We start from the raw sequence: 15565 nt of genomic DNA on the forward strand, positions 1-15565 counted from the left end.
ATCAATTTTCCAGGTTGAAATCAACACTGCATGGAAGGTGAAACCTGCTGTGGACCCTACAGTTCTTCCAAAGAGGAAGAATAAAGCCAAGTCGGTCCATTGCTAGCACCACTTCTCTTTTTTTTTTTTTTTGATTGAACATTTAATAAGCGTTTTGGTTGAATGTGGATGCTTGTGTTTTTCAGGTTTGAATCTGTGACAATACCTGAGAACCAAGAAGTAAATTTTGGAGATGTTGAGCCGTCAATTGACTACTCTAACAGATACACCAGCAGTGCAACTTTTCAGCGAACAGCTTATGTTGCCATGGTAAATGTATTCCTGAATCTGTTCGCAGTAGGTTTAGCTTAATTGGTCTGTGCTAATGCTTGACAGATGAATGAAGCTGCAATGGCTTTGCGGGATGAGATGCTAACTGCTGGTGCTCTTCAGTACCTCAGTCCTACATCGGTGCTCTATTCGTGAGCTAATTTTTGGTTTCATTTATTTTGATGTGTTCCAGAACACAGTCCCACATCGGAAGATTAATCAAACAATAACAAGTTTATATAGTTAGTTCATCTGCTATTAAATAACTGTTTGAAGGTTAAAAAACGAGCTGCTCCAAAAACAATAAATTACAGCGACTTCAAGTTCAGTAGTATTAAAATTAAAAAAAAATAAGGGGTTGACTGGTCAACTCCTTAAGTCGCTGTTACTAACAGCGACTTAGGGCCTTTTATTATTTTTTTTTCTCCTCATTCGCTGTTACTAACAGCGACTTACCCGAGGCTAGGCTTGGATGTACGGAAGCTTATTTTGGGACATAAGTTTTCCCGAATCTTATATTCGGAATTAAATTGTTTATTTATCTTATTTTTTTCAATCTTTCCCATTATATTATGGAATTGAACAAGCTATAAATAAAAAAAATATTACATCCACTTTGTTCGCTGTTAGTAACAGCGAACGAAGTACATACAATTTTTTTTTACTTAAACCTTTTAATAAAAAGAATAATGAATACTTGTTTGCTGTATTAACTGTAAATAAAATTGTAATTGATTTTTTACCAAATTCTTTTTATTCGCCGGACTAACGGCGAATAGAGTTATTTGACTTTTTTTTACCAGCTCATTTGTTCGCCGCTAGTAATGATAAACAAATACTTTAGCTCAGATTTGACATTTGGTGAATAAAATATTCCAAAGCTTACTTTGGATATTTTCACATTACTCCAAAAACTGGAAAGTTTTGAGGTCAACCTTAGCCATCATATACTGGAAAGATTTTGCGGACATCCTCCATTGAACGAACCATGAAGGGCATGCACCTCCAACCCTCTACACCTGCCCTAGGACCACCTAAGGTTCAACCTCTAGCTGTCCAGCCCCATCTTCACTCCGGCAGGAAACTATTTCCGACCAACAGCCCAAAAATGGACAGCATACGTATCTCTATTTTAATGAAAGCCACCTCGAGACCAGTGGAGGGGAATACATGTTTTAGGATGACAATCACGAACCACCAAGGACCCACCCCTCGGTCACTAATGCTATGGTTTTTAAAAGAAAACCATTCAAACCTCCGATCTAAATAAAGCATTTAATAGCCGATCAGAGAGGAAAAGGAAAGGATCTCAAAGATGCCAACCTACATGTTGCTAATGCTGGACATTGAGGGACACCATGAACAACTATCAAACCAATACTAAGAAACACCTTAACGTATAACCCACCTAGCATAGGAAGGAAGAGGAGGCCAGAGAACGGTTGAGCAAAACACATGTGAAGCTCTCCACCTTAAACCTTTTGAAACATTTCACCACTACTAAAATTTCAACTAGGCCAGACGAAAGCTCGACTTAGCCTGACATTTTGTAAACAGCCAACCTCAACCGTTGCCCCATGGGGGAAGACAACTTCTTTCTACCTAACAATTAATTCATACCATAGCAGTTTCATTTGGTTCCCTTAACCTATTGAATTATGTATGTGCGCATTTGGAAAATGATTTTGACAAGCAATTTCATTCACAAGGTTTTACGCCTCAAACCCAACTCAAGCTTGCTTATTGTTGCAGATACATAAGCCATTCTTTTTAATAATGAATACGAGTGGACTTACGTATCATATCATACAAAAAACGGTCCAAAACATGATCATGTTACTCTTTAAAACACATTATTTGGTGAAGACAATATTCGGCCTTCACAAACAAACAAATGACTAGAACCTAATAACATAATTTGAAGAATCCAAAACGGCAGTAATCTTCCAAATGTCTGATAACACATCAAATCTTTTCACCATCCAGCAGCATAACTCAGCTGCCTGAAATAATATATTGGAAGAATCAATTGACGTTCATTTCTCCTAATAAGGATACTAAAAACTGAGGCATAATAAGTTTGACATGAAGTTATTGATATTGAATGAATAGCAGCAAGCCCACAACTTCAACAGTAAAGTTAAATACTAATTACAAAAAAGGAGACCAAAATATTAATGAATAAATTGGTGCTCCAATATTCAACAATTTAACAGCTCGCAAAAAGTGGGGAAAGCTGGTCATTTTGATTATTCTATGTCCTCAGCTATCTATTACCAATTCATCCTACGACTACAAACCATCATTCAACAATCCAAGTGGGATAGGTTATATAAATAAGCATGTGCACTGCAAGCATGTTCTATATTGCATTCTCTCCATTCAAAATTAATGACCAGCACAGTTTTTGTTACTGATGATCCGGTGCATGTTTCTATCTAAGGCTACCCTCATATATGATTTATTTTCCCTTCTTAGTCTATTATCGAAGTCTATCTGAACAAAAAAATTTTCTACTCATACCCACCAAAGATGTATTAGTATTAGTATTTTTTCTCTTATCTAAAGGCAACCCTCATATTAGTATTTCTTCTCGCCCAAGACATTAATCTCTTCTGCATTTATTTAAGCTATGAAAATTATAACCAAAATACCCACCTTTTTTGTAATCCAATATGATTCCTAGATTCAAAGGTTCCATTATTTTGACCGGAACATTATTGGAGATTGAGTGGTTTTATTTGACATTTTGATGCAAGAGTGTAAAGGTATTAGGAGAAAAGGGGTCTTGAATTTGGGAATTTGCTGCGAGATTATTTTTTGGAGTAATGAATTGAAGGAAATAGTTAGGAAAACCTCTACTATTGGGGAGCCATAAGGAGAGTCATGTTAGGGAGTCATAGGGAAAATCGATTGTCCATTAAAAAGGTGATATTTGATTCAATGGTGCTATATCGGATCAATATCGAATGAGTAGGTTTCTCATCCACAATTTGATGAAGACTTATCATATCAACAGTTTCATAGAATTCCATTTTTGGGTTACTCATTAGTTTTCTTTCCAAACATTTGGAACTTTTGCATAGTATTTTTCATATTTTTAGAACTTATCTAACTCAAGTTTTGCGTGAAAGAAATTAATAAGCATGATATTATACTATCAAATGGTAGCTTTATACTTCATTTATTTATACAATTAAACGTGTATAGTAGATAATATTTATTAGGTTTATTTAGACAACTAAACGTGTTTTATAGATAATATGTATTAAGGATATAATTGTGTATAATTTCAACTCAAATGTAAATATGGGCTTAAGCGTGAATTTTGGGAAATTGATGAATTGATCGATCTATGAAGCAATCCAAGATGTTTAGTTGAAGTCCAAGCCACAAAGATGGAAAAAAACCATAAGTTTAACCACAACTCACAACTCGCGCAGTCGTTGCACATTTCTCAAACTCGGGTTCATTTCTTCAAAATAAGGAGACGCATTGTGTGAAGCTCAATGCGCGAGGGCACGACATATATTTGGATAAGGCATTTATGAATCAAAATTATATCTCATCTGAGATTGATTTAATATCTTTCAGCTAGCCTTCCTTATCTTTTTCTAGGGTACTATAATATAAAAATGGCCCTTGGCCATTCAAAGTATAATAGTTAGTTTTATGTTTCTTTTTTCTCTTTCGCTATTCTGATCAATATATTTTAAGTTCCTTATTCTTAGTTACAGTATCCCAAGGTTTTCACATTAATAAAATTATAAGTAATCTTTCTTCATATTATTTGTTAGGTATTATTAAATCGTCCCCAATTTATCTGTTTAAATATTGATTTTTATTAGTCGTGACTTGTGAGCTAGTTGAAATCAACCTAAAGTAAAATACAACTAAAGGGACAAATAGAACTAACTAATTATTGGATGGCATTGAGATAATTAATTACAGAATAATAATACACTACAAGTGTATCTAAACTGTTCTCAATTAAATAACCTATTTTAAACTGCAAAGAATCAAATCTAGACAATCGTTTAGATTGTTCAGATTTAGTGCAAGATTGTAGCTTTAAACTTTAATAGTGTACTTCCATCATAAAAAGTTTAACTAAGTACTAGAAGTAATAAAAAAATAATTAATTTAATTCCACAGTAAGTTGCTTAATTAATATTTGAAGGAAAAATATTAGGATCAATAAATTAATAAGAAACATGCGATGACTTAACCAAGTACTTTCATCATATAAAGTTTTGATATGTTTAGTTTTTCTGATTTTTATAATAATTATAGTTTAATTTTCCATATTTTTACAATTAATTTTAGTCATAGAAATCCCCTCTTTTTATTTAAGTTGGTTTATAATTAATTTTAATTCCCAATTTCCATGTAGGATGATCCCTACTTGTGTACAACTACTAGACGAAATACAACTTGGGAAACAACCACTTTTCAAAGCCTTTGATTATCGATATCACCCTCCAAAACATTATTACAAAGAGTATACCATCTTGCTGATTTTGCATTGGTAAAAAGGGAGGCCTTTCGTATTCAACAAGACATGAATCAAAATTATTGTTAAGCCAAAGGGTTACATAGTGCTACATTTATTGGGATATAGGGTTTCACAATGCAGTTAGCTCTTATATGCTTATTTGCGACAACTAGAGTTAAATGTTAATGTGTTATTCTTTTGAAAATGCATGGTGGATGGGGAGATGGGAGGGAGAGCGAAGATTGAAGACGCACTTTAGAAGCCTAGATTGAGGATGCATGATTTATGTTGCCTCTTAGTTTGTGCTGTAAGTGAGTTCACATAATGAGAAGGAATGGATGGATGTGAAGAAGCATCAAAATAGCATACAATCGGTTTTATAGTTTCCATTCTGAAAAACACTTTCAAAGAACAACTTTTTGCTACTTACAGATTTTAGAACTCAAATAGCAAAGTTGACCCTCATTACAACAAGCAATCCAAACAACTATTGAGATGAGTTAGAGGGGAGATATAAAAAGGCATGTGAAGAAACATAATGGGATCTCATACAGAATTAGTTATAAGCAATCGTAACAGCTATTTCTATAACATTTTAGCCATTATAACCTTTTTTAAATTATGAATTAGCGAATGATGGGTTATTGTAGTAGTTGGGAGCTTCTCCTTTAGCCCTTAAGACCTTAATTTCAAAAAGAGCACCTTGATTTCAGCCATATGCACTTCGAGCTCAAACTTGGTTGAAAATACCTTGGCTTGGTGGGGCAAAGCCCACTACGAGAGAGTGCAACTTGTGTGCGCCTCGATGCGATTTGTGCCTTGTCGTGGGTTGGGTAATTAATTTAAGCTTGTTTGTTCAAAAAAGAAATAAAACTCAAAACTTAATTTCACTTGAATAAGAAGTTCGAGAAAACCACAGAAAAACAGGAAGAAAATAAGATTAAGTATTCTTTATTCCCTCATAATAATAACTATGGGCTAAAGTAGCGTTTACGGCAAAAATTATGAATGTTTTCATGCTTGTTGCTGTAATAATATGAATGTCTTGTTCTACGCATTTTATACAATTTAAAATTAATTTTAAAGCTTTGTAGCAAAAAAGTGACCATGTTGTCACCTAGAAAAAACTCACACCCTTCGCCTTGCACCTACGCTCTAAGGACCCTTTGACGCCTTGATGCGCCTCGTGCTTTTTAAAACGAACCTTGTGACAACCTACAAGAAGAATAATTTCATCTCTCTGCCTTGCCTGTTTGGGATTGGTTAGCCTACCACTTAGAGGTGTTCATTCGGATCATCGGATCGATTCAGGTCAATTATTTCGGGTCGGTTCAAAATCAGGTTTTGAATCCACATCGGTTTTTATATAATTTTAAATTCATTTTGAAGTCGGGTCAAGTCAGGTTCGGTTACAAGGTCGGGTGAATATTGGGTTGTCGGGTTTGTTTTGAATATCTGTACTACAATCGAATAAAAAAAAATCATGAATCAGGTTCAAAAAGGTCTATATGCTATAATTTACATATACTTCTTTCGTTCCTTAAAGAAGTTACCATTTGTCATTTGCCATTATGGAGTGTTTCATTTTCCCATAAAAAACCTTTCTATTTGTATCATAAATTTTGGACAAAATAACCTTATCTATTCTCATTTTAATATTTTAATGGTTTCTACATATCTTCCACCAACTTCATTTTAACATTTTTATATTCCCTATGGTCAACACATCTTTCTCGTTAACTCTATAAAAACATTTTTTATTAGTTGTGGTCCCCATATTCATTCCATTAACTTTTTAAAATATTTTTTTAATGTTTATGGTCGCCACTTTTCCTCTCTCAAATTAATTATTCAATAAAATAATAAATCCACTATCTAAAAGATTCAATTTTTCTTAATTTTTATGAATATTTCTTGTGGGAACTTCTTGAGGAACGGAGGGAGCATGTTGTAAAAAACATGATTTACTAAAATAAAATGGATGTTTTCCAAGTTATTAAACATTGCAATATCTGTTCAATGAGTCGAAACACGTACAAGGTGTTGCATTCCTGACATAACTATTAACGTAATTGCAATAACATCCTATGAAAAAAAATTAAAAATGTGTTTTCCAAGACTAACAAACAAGAAGATGTGGGAGTCAGATGTTGTCGTGATCACAATACAGAAGCTTCTGAAGTTGTGCAATTATATATACCAAAATTTACAATGACCCATATTAGTTTTTGAATTGGGCACATAAATTAGTCAAAATCATGTATGATCACTTAGATTGGTCAAAATTGTAGGATTGATATGATCGACAAGTCCCGCAAAGATGTAGTTTTTATTATTTCTTGTTTTCTTTTGTATTTATCATCATTTTTTCACAACTTTTAGCTAAAATAATTTGATATTATGATATTACTGTTAATGTATGTTTACATAGACTACATATCAATCATTAATTTATAATTATTATTTACAAGTTTTTAGCAATTTAATTGCAGCTTTTGGAAACTTAATCTCAAAATATGAATTATTGTCACAATAATTAAGGTATGTTTTTAACAAATTTTATTAGCTTGTAAGATTGTACAATTCTATGAACTTTTCCAATGTTTGTTCCCATGTGCCTTCACCATTCCTAACGAAAATCATGAACCTAATAACTTAAAGATTCCAATTAATTAAGTTTGATCATGAGAGTATAATAAAATTATGAGGTCAAGGGAGTAGATATTACATTTGAATCTTTGACTTGGTATGATGGAAAACAGTTAGCATAAAGGATTTATAACAACCAACAAGATGATGTCTTAGAAAAGTGCATCTCTGAATTTTCCTCAATCATAATTTTAGTTTCTCATTAAAAACAATATCTCCATAACACCTTTCATTTTCCATATCTGGACCTAAGGAAATTCATGGATTTACTAAGGACTTTTAGTGTCTCAATATCTTCAATCTAAAATTCATCACATCACAATTTCCCTACACACACTGCAAACCCCTTATGTGGGCTCATACTCACGATCAACCCTTACAATGGCAAGCTAAGTCTATGCCTAGGGCCCACTCACAAATATTTTTTGTATAAAACAATAATTTATTTCTAATTGAGAAGGTAAAAGTAGACCCAAAATGATTAGCCAATAAAAGTGTCTGTAAATTAATAATCATCTTGAGTTGTAAATTTTGATCCTTCCAAGACTGTCCATTTTGTAAATTTAATGTTGGTGAAATGGAAATTTAAGATCTAAATTGTTAAACAATGATCAATTCTATCATTCGTTCATCCATCTAGAAACTACTCCAAAAAAATAAGTGAGATAATCTCCTCTATAATAGTAAAATAATAACTAATCTAATGAAAATTTCAGATCTGAATTAATGAACCATCTTCTTGTGACATTTTTGTGACGCACCTAATTTAGTTTATGAGAAACTTATGGTACAGATTGGTGGTGTTTTTGATCGAGTAAACTAGTAACCCTTTCTAATTCAAGTATAGAATCATACATATTAACCACATCAAATAACCAACTAAATCATAATTCTAAGCAAAAATCAGATATGAGTTACCTGTCTAATGTCCACCATGTCCATGATCATCATGCCCGTCCCAAGGGTGTCTCCAACCCTAAATGAAGGACATAAGTCCATCAGTGAAATAGTTAGTGAAAAAAGCATTTCTCAGTACCTTAAAATAGGGGGACAAATTCACTTCTATATAAAATGAAAGATTGGAATAAAGCTCACCAATACAACTGGACCATCTTGTTTAGCTCTGTAAAGAACCCAAAACCTAGAAGATTCAAACATTAGCTCATTAGAGACATTTCACTGGTTAGAAATCATGTACCAAGTTTACATGTTCCAGGATCATTTACACTTATTTAACCAATCAAATCTACATAAAATTCAACAATAACTATTGGTAATCACGGTCCATCTTTAAAGGGCGAAACGAGATTAGCAAGTATCAAGCCAACAGCACATATCATATTGTGGAAGTGACAAATTTTGCAACCTTACCCATCAAGTTAACGAGACTAGTAACTTCCAAAACATGGCTTCCAAAAACGATCATTAAGAGATTTATATTGAGGTTCAACAAATTTAAAGCAGAACCTGATACTAGCAAAGAGAAAGGTCAATCCAAGGGACAATTTAAAGCAGAAAATCAGGAGAAGACGTAAAATAAACGCATCAAGTTAACAACAACATTCCAAGTGACTCCCAACTAGGCATGCTTTAGGGAGTTGTACTTTTGCAACCTTATCCTTATTAGTAATAACGAAGATTCACTATCAAACAATAACAACGATTTCACACAAATAAAAAATGCAGATAATTTAATGATTAATTTTGATACAATAATTATAATTTGAAATTAAAGAATTATAAATCTTTGGTCCCAACGAATAAGGGACACTTCTAATAAATCTTTTTTTTAAATAAAATTGTAGATCTTTTCTGCCATCATCAATTTAATTAGTAAGGTAGTTATTAACAGTACAGGTGATTCTAGGTGAAATGGAACAACCCTCACATACATGTTATTAACCTCTTATTGAGGGTTAAGCAGCAATTACCTTAGAAATTACAACTTACATGTTTTACAAATCAACTTTTACGGAACCAAAACCATGTCTTGACACAAAATTTGTCTCACAAACCCAAACTATATCTAAAATTTCGAAGCCTTGTAGGTGGACATCAATGATTCTAAATATCCTTTGTAGGTGGACATTAAAATGTCACATCAAATAACTTTTGTCGATTAGCGAGAGAAGGTGTACGTTATATAATTCTAAACTATCCTTCTGTAGGCCTATTACATCTTGTCTATTTAAAAGAAAATTTTCGATTAGCGATCTACATTATAATATTCTAAACTATCCTTTGGTAGACCTATTACATCTTATCTATTTAAAAGAAAAACAACAGCTAGGAACTCACTATCTAACCTAATACCATCCACATCTCAAGTTCATGAGCACAACCATACATCTTATTTCCTTTGAGCTATACAGGCCTTCTTTGCTGAAGCCAGCTAGTTCGGCAGCATATGACACTTGATTGGATTCTACACATGTTTTAAACACTTCTAAGCATACAGCATTTTTAAGGAAATTGCATCTGATCTTTAATGACTTTTGCCTCACTTGAGCATCCCACAATAAGGAAATATGTGATATCACGCACATTTTTGCAAAGCACTCTAAAGAGCATTCAATTACTAGTACGAGCCAATACATATATAACTACTTCAGTACATTTTGCTACTGTCAGTGTTAATTATCAAGATAGTAGTCAGTGCAACAATGATCAAGATAACCATTGGAGAAAAATTAACCCATTAGCTCACAAAATGACATTCAATAGAAAGCTTCCACAATGAGATTCCTACTTAGTCGCATCTATGAGCAATGTAGTGAACAGGCTTGCTTAACCATCATATCAACCTTCACATCAGTAATTGAGAATCAAGTCCAAGTTGTAAATAAAGATGGTGAACAAATAGCAATTAATTCAATACACTAACCCAATTTTGAGTGAATTTCTTAACAAGTTTAGTCCAGCATTGCATTAAGCTACCTCCTCAGGTCACTCACCAAATCAACAAACCATTATCTAAATAATAGACATAAAATAAATCTTAGAAATTCAAGCTTCAGCTTTTCTGACTAAAAGATCTCAAAAATCTCAACGCTGACCAATTGCACGAATCAGAACCACATCAAAAACTCGAATTTGTAAAATTCAAAGATTAAAAAAAATAATCAAACAATCATAAACCTAAAATGAGAAATTAAAATGACAATCAACGAAGAAAATAATTAATTAGGGTTTAGGAATAGATATAAAATTGGAACAACAGGAAATAAAAGAAAAGAAACGTAAAATACCACATAAGAGCGCACATGCCCTTGCCGGTGACGGAATGCCATCGTTTAGGAGTGTGAAGAGTCATGCCCTTGTAAGTTGTTCCATGACCTCCATGTCCACCTCCCATCTTTTCTCTCCTAAAGCTTAGTTTTTCTGTGCGTCTCTCTCTGAAACTCCGACAAAATTTTGAATCAGACAAAGTTACTCCGTTGTAAACAAAAGAAATTATATTCCATTTTCAACTGGATAGGTGGACAGTTATTTAAATATAGTTGTTAAAAGACTAGGAAAATATATGTAGAAAAGTATTAGAAAGAAATTTAGTACTTCCTCTCTTATGTAATAAATGTTACATGGGGCAGACAAATTAAGAAATCTGCTCACCAACAGTGTAGCTTACTGTTTACATTATAGGGTATAATATTTTATTGTTGTTAATTGAAAAAAAAAAGAAAAAGATAATGAACTAATATTGATTAACAGAAGTATTAGTTTACATAATAAAATCAGAATGTCATTTACAAAAATAGGAAAAAATTGATCAAAGTTAGTTAACATAACAAAAATCAGAATGTGAATATCAGAAGTATAAGTTTACATAATAAAAATCAGATCATCATTTTCGGAATTTAAAACAAATCAAAAACATAATCAAAAAATAACATAATCAAAATCATAATCATATTAAAATAAACATGAGAAAAAAAAAACAGAGCAAATCCAACTTTAAAAAAATTGAAATAAGAACAACATGCAACAATATCGTAAATGAAACCAAATCTAGTAAAGGACTAAAACCAGATCATGATTTTCGGATTAAAAACATCTCAAAAATATAATCAAAAAATTAACATAATCAAAATCATAATCTTATTAAAATAAACATGAAATAGAAAAAAACAGAGCAGATCAAAGTTTAAAAAAATCAAAATAAGAACAACATGCGAGAGAATCATTAATGAAAACAGATCCGATCAAGTACTAAAACCAGATCATGATTTTCGGATCAAAGCATACCAGATGACGCTTAAAGCGAAATATAGATCATTGTAAAACCGAAATAGATCAAAGCAAAGAGTATAAAGAATATGCCAGAAGAACTAGAGAAATCGGAAAACCTAGATGTAAAGCTTTAACCAAATACAAAACCAAAGATTAGAAACAAAACCAGATCTAATCCTTCTTTTCGTCAAATATAGTGAAAGAAAACCAAAGAAATGAAATCAGAAACAAAGCCAAAGAATTGAAATCACAAACAATGCCAAAGAGTTTAGGATTAAGAGTTTTCTAGAGATTGGTTAGAGAAAGAGAGAATGAGAGAGAGAGAGAGGGATAGGGGGGGGGGGGGGGGGGGGGGAGGGGGGAACGACAAGGACTAGAAATGTGATTAGGGTTAGGAGTGGGTAGGGGTTAGTTTATATAAGAAATTAATCAACGGTTAGATCAAGACCAAACAAAATCCAATGGTTGATATCAATCCCACCATTAATATTAAGAAGTTGGGAAGGTTTGTTTAAATGGGAGAAATAATTAATTGAGATAGTGTATTTAAATGGAGGAAATATTTAATTGGGATGGTGGGTTATGAGAGATTAGGTGAGTTTTTAATGAGAATAATAAATATGGAGGGAATATTAATTTTAATTGGGAATATATAAAGATTAAATAATGGTAGGTAAAAAAGTTAAAGAGGTATAGAGTAGGATAAAAATAGGGGTAGGTAGAATTTTAAATGATTGTTTTATTACTAAAAATGGAAATGTAGCAAGTAATATGAAATTGCCAAAAATGGAATATGTAGCAAGTATTATGGAACGGAGGAAGTATTAGAAGGAATTTATATCAGATTAGTATATTAGTGTATTTGTGTGCACTTGCAATACAAGAGTGTTGCTTATCTATACAACAAATACTAACACTATTCATACACTATTTAGGTACTATTTATAGGGATAATAATTGTACTTCTCAATGCATTCATACACAAATAAAATTTTATTATAGCATTTATAGCCCTAAACTTGTCTCGTTAAAAACCTTTATCATGAAAAACCTAGTGGGATAAAAACATAATTAAAGGGAAAAAAGAGTACATTGGGCATATTTCTCCCCCTAGAGCTAACATATGTCTCGAATCGGCACATTTCAATCTTGCGTACCAAATGCTCGAATCGCCTTGACGAAAGTGACTTTGTGAATAAATTAGTGGGGTTTTCACAAGATTGAATTTCTTGGAGTTTTATCTTTTTATCTTTCTGCAGATACTGTGTGAAGAATAATTTTGGTGACAATTGTTTTGTTCTGTCTCCCCTGATGTATCCATCTCGAACTTGGTTGATATAGGCATCACTATCTTCATAAATTGTAGTTGGTGCCCTAATTGTATATTTCTAACCACAATCTTCTTGGAGTTGACCGATCATGGTTCTTAACCATACACACTCTCGACTAGCTTCATATAAAGCTATGAGTTCTGCATGATTTGAGGATGTAGCTGTTAGAAATTTTGTTGTTGATTTCCAAGATATTGCGGTTCCTACATATGCAAATACATATCCAGTTTGTGACTTGGCCATATGTGGGTCAGATAGATATCCTGCATCAGCATATCCATTAAGTATGACATCATTTCTTGTCTGGTAAAATAATCCAAGATCTATAGCTCCCTTTAGGTATTGAAAGGGATGTTTCATCCAATTTCAATGCCTTTTTGTCGGTGCATTACTATACCTAGCTGACAAGTTTACAGAAAATGCTATATCATGTCTTGTATTATTTGCGAAGTACACTAAAGCACCAATGACACTCAATTATGGCACTTCAGGGCCTAAAATTTCTTCATTTCTTTTTGTGGACGGAATGGGTCATCCTTTATATGTTTAGTGATCGTATCACCATTGGGAAACTTAGTGGATGAGCCTTGTCCATGTAAAACCGTTTTAAAAGTTTCTCATTATAGTTGCTTCGATGGACAAGTATTCCACTTTTCAAATGTTCAATTTGTAGTCCAAGACAAAATTTAGTTTTTGCCAAATCCTTTGTCTCAAATTCCCTCATCAAATATTTAACTGTTATTTGAATTTCTCTTGGAGTTCCAATCAGATTTAAGTCATCTACATACACAGCAATTATTACAAAACCTGATTGACATTGTTAGATGAATACACATGGATCCTACTTTCATAAGGTATTCACTCAAATGATTATACCACTGATAAGTGAAATTATTTGCATTTATTCATATCATTTCATACACATGGATCCTACTTTCATAAGGTATTCACTCAAATGATTATTCCACTGATAAGTGCAATTATTTGCATTTAATCATATCATTTGATACTCCTTAATGATGATTATTGTTAGTAATTTCGTGCTTATTTTGAAGATTTATGCTACTCTACCCATTTTGGTTATTTATGTTGATTTTGAGCGGTTTTGATCGTTTTTAAGCATAATGCTTATGGTTTTAATGTTGACGAGGTTTACTAAGTAGTTTATTTCTTGTTTGAAGATGTTTTACAATGACGATGGGCAAAAGAGTTGAAAAGTGTTTAAAATACAAAAGTTTTGAGGTGAAATTTGATAGATGCTCACTCTATTGGTCATAAATTTTGATAGAAAGATCGCATTAATGCAAAGTTTGCGGCATTGGAAAGTAGATTTCAAGAGCTTTCCACAGTATATTATATGTCCAATTTCAACAATCGAGCAACAAACGGTGACTATTTAAAGTTCGCCAGCCAGAAGCAAAGCGACGAGTCGTCGCCTAAAAGCCACGACTCGTCGCCGCATGCAATGACTCGTCGCTTCTTCACTGAACTCTTATATCCCAGGTAGAAACAAAGCGACGACTCGTCGCCCCTGATGTCACGAGTCGTCGCATGGAACCACTATATGAAGTGACGGTTACTTTTTTAAAGAGACAGTTTTTCTGTATGGAATTTTGATTTTTCTCTTTTGTTTTTCCATGAATCTCGGTGATTGAACTCCATTGTTACACTTAATGTTCTTGCAATTTATTTTACGTTCTTCTCCATTAGTAAGTTTTCTTTATTTATTGCTTTTCATTTACTTGTGCGCATTGAAATCATTCATCATCTTCATGTTTATTACTTCAATTAAAGTCTTCATTCATCATGAATTGCATATCTACCACCATGTCTAGTGAGTAGTTTTCTTCTTTAGGGTTTGGGTATAATCCCTAATTCGAAGCATGGGATGACATTTTAATCATTGATTGTGTGAACTTTGGGTCTATAATTAAATCTACGCTTAATAAATCTCGGTTTAAACATCTTTATTAACCTTTTCAATAAAACGGAAGTTTGAGATTAGGACTAATTTAGGATTGAGATATATTTAAGTCAAATTCCTACTAGTTTAGCCAATAAAACGGAAGTTTGAGGATTAACATTAGTTTGGTCTTAAATCAATATTAATCAATAGAGCGGAAGCTTGAGATTTTTTCGATCACATTTAATTATGTCAATGACTCAATTTCATACAATCATGAGAGTGATCGATTCCCATGTTAAAATTAGGTGGCGCCCGACACCCTAGAGCTTGTCATATCATATTCATCTTCATATTAATCATTATTTTAGCTTTAGTTTTTACGTCGTAGTACTAGTTTCTCAACCACATTATTTCGTGATACGTGTCTTGTAGTCATAAAACAAACAATTTGATTAACTCGTCTGCTTGTATTCGACCCGCGACTACACGTCAACCGTGCACTTGCGATTATTAAAATTTGTGCCTATCAAGTTTTTGGCCCAGATTGCTTAAATCCATACAATGACCTTCCTACAGATGTTTGTGTCAAGTGACCCATATAAATATGCAGTTACGACATCCATCAATCTCAGGTATAGGCGTTGA

General features: G+C 32.8%; 1 protein-coding gene across 1 annotated transcript; it reads right to left on the minus strand.

Annotated features, from left to right (window-relative positions):
• Positions 1-1958: 1958 nt before the first annotated feature.
• Positions 1959-10982, minus strand: LOC130806549 (NADH dehydrogenase [ubiquinone] 1 beta subcomplex subunit 2). The gene is made up of 4 exons (XM_057671678.1): positions 10702-10982; positions 8549-8594; positions 8372-8429; positions 1959-2312 (listed from the first exon to the last, which is right to left on the minus strand). The coding sequence occupies exons 1-3, from the start codon at positions 10806-10808 to the stop codon at positions 8376-8378; spliced, it is 207 nt and encodes a 68-aa protein (XP_057527661.1). The 5' UTR covers positions 10809-10982; the 3' UTR covers positions 1959-2312; positions 8372-8375.
• Between the last annotated feature and the right edge of the window lie 4583 nt (positions 10983-15565).

The sequence above is a fragment of the Amaranthus tricolor genome, chromosome 2, assembly GCF_026212465.1.
Source record: "Amaranthus tricolor cultivar Red isolate AtriRed21 chromosome 2, ASM2621246v1, whole genome shotgun sequence".
NCBI classification, from domain to species: domain Eukaryota; kingdom Viridiplantae; phylum Streptophyta; class Magnoliopsida; order Caryophyllales; family Amaranthaceae; genus Amaranthus; species Amaranthus tricolor.

Bases quoted from the DNA above. Each gene is read 5' to 3' on its own strand.
- LOC130806549 (XM_057671678.1), bottom strand. From the start codon at position 10,808: ATGGGAGGTGGACATGGAGGTCATGGAACAACTTACAAGGGCATGACT. The intron at 8,595-10,701 runs GTATTTTACGTT...TGAATCTTCTAG, and splicing joins GGCATGTGCGCTCTTATGTG to GTTTTGGGTTCTTTACAGAG. The intron at 8,430-8,548 runs GTGAGCTTTATT...TCCTTCATTTAG, and splicing joins AAGATGGTCCAGTTGTATTG to GGTTGGAGACACCCTTGGGA.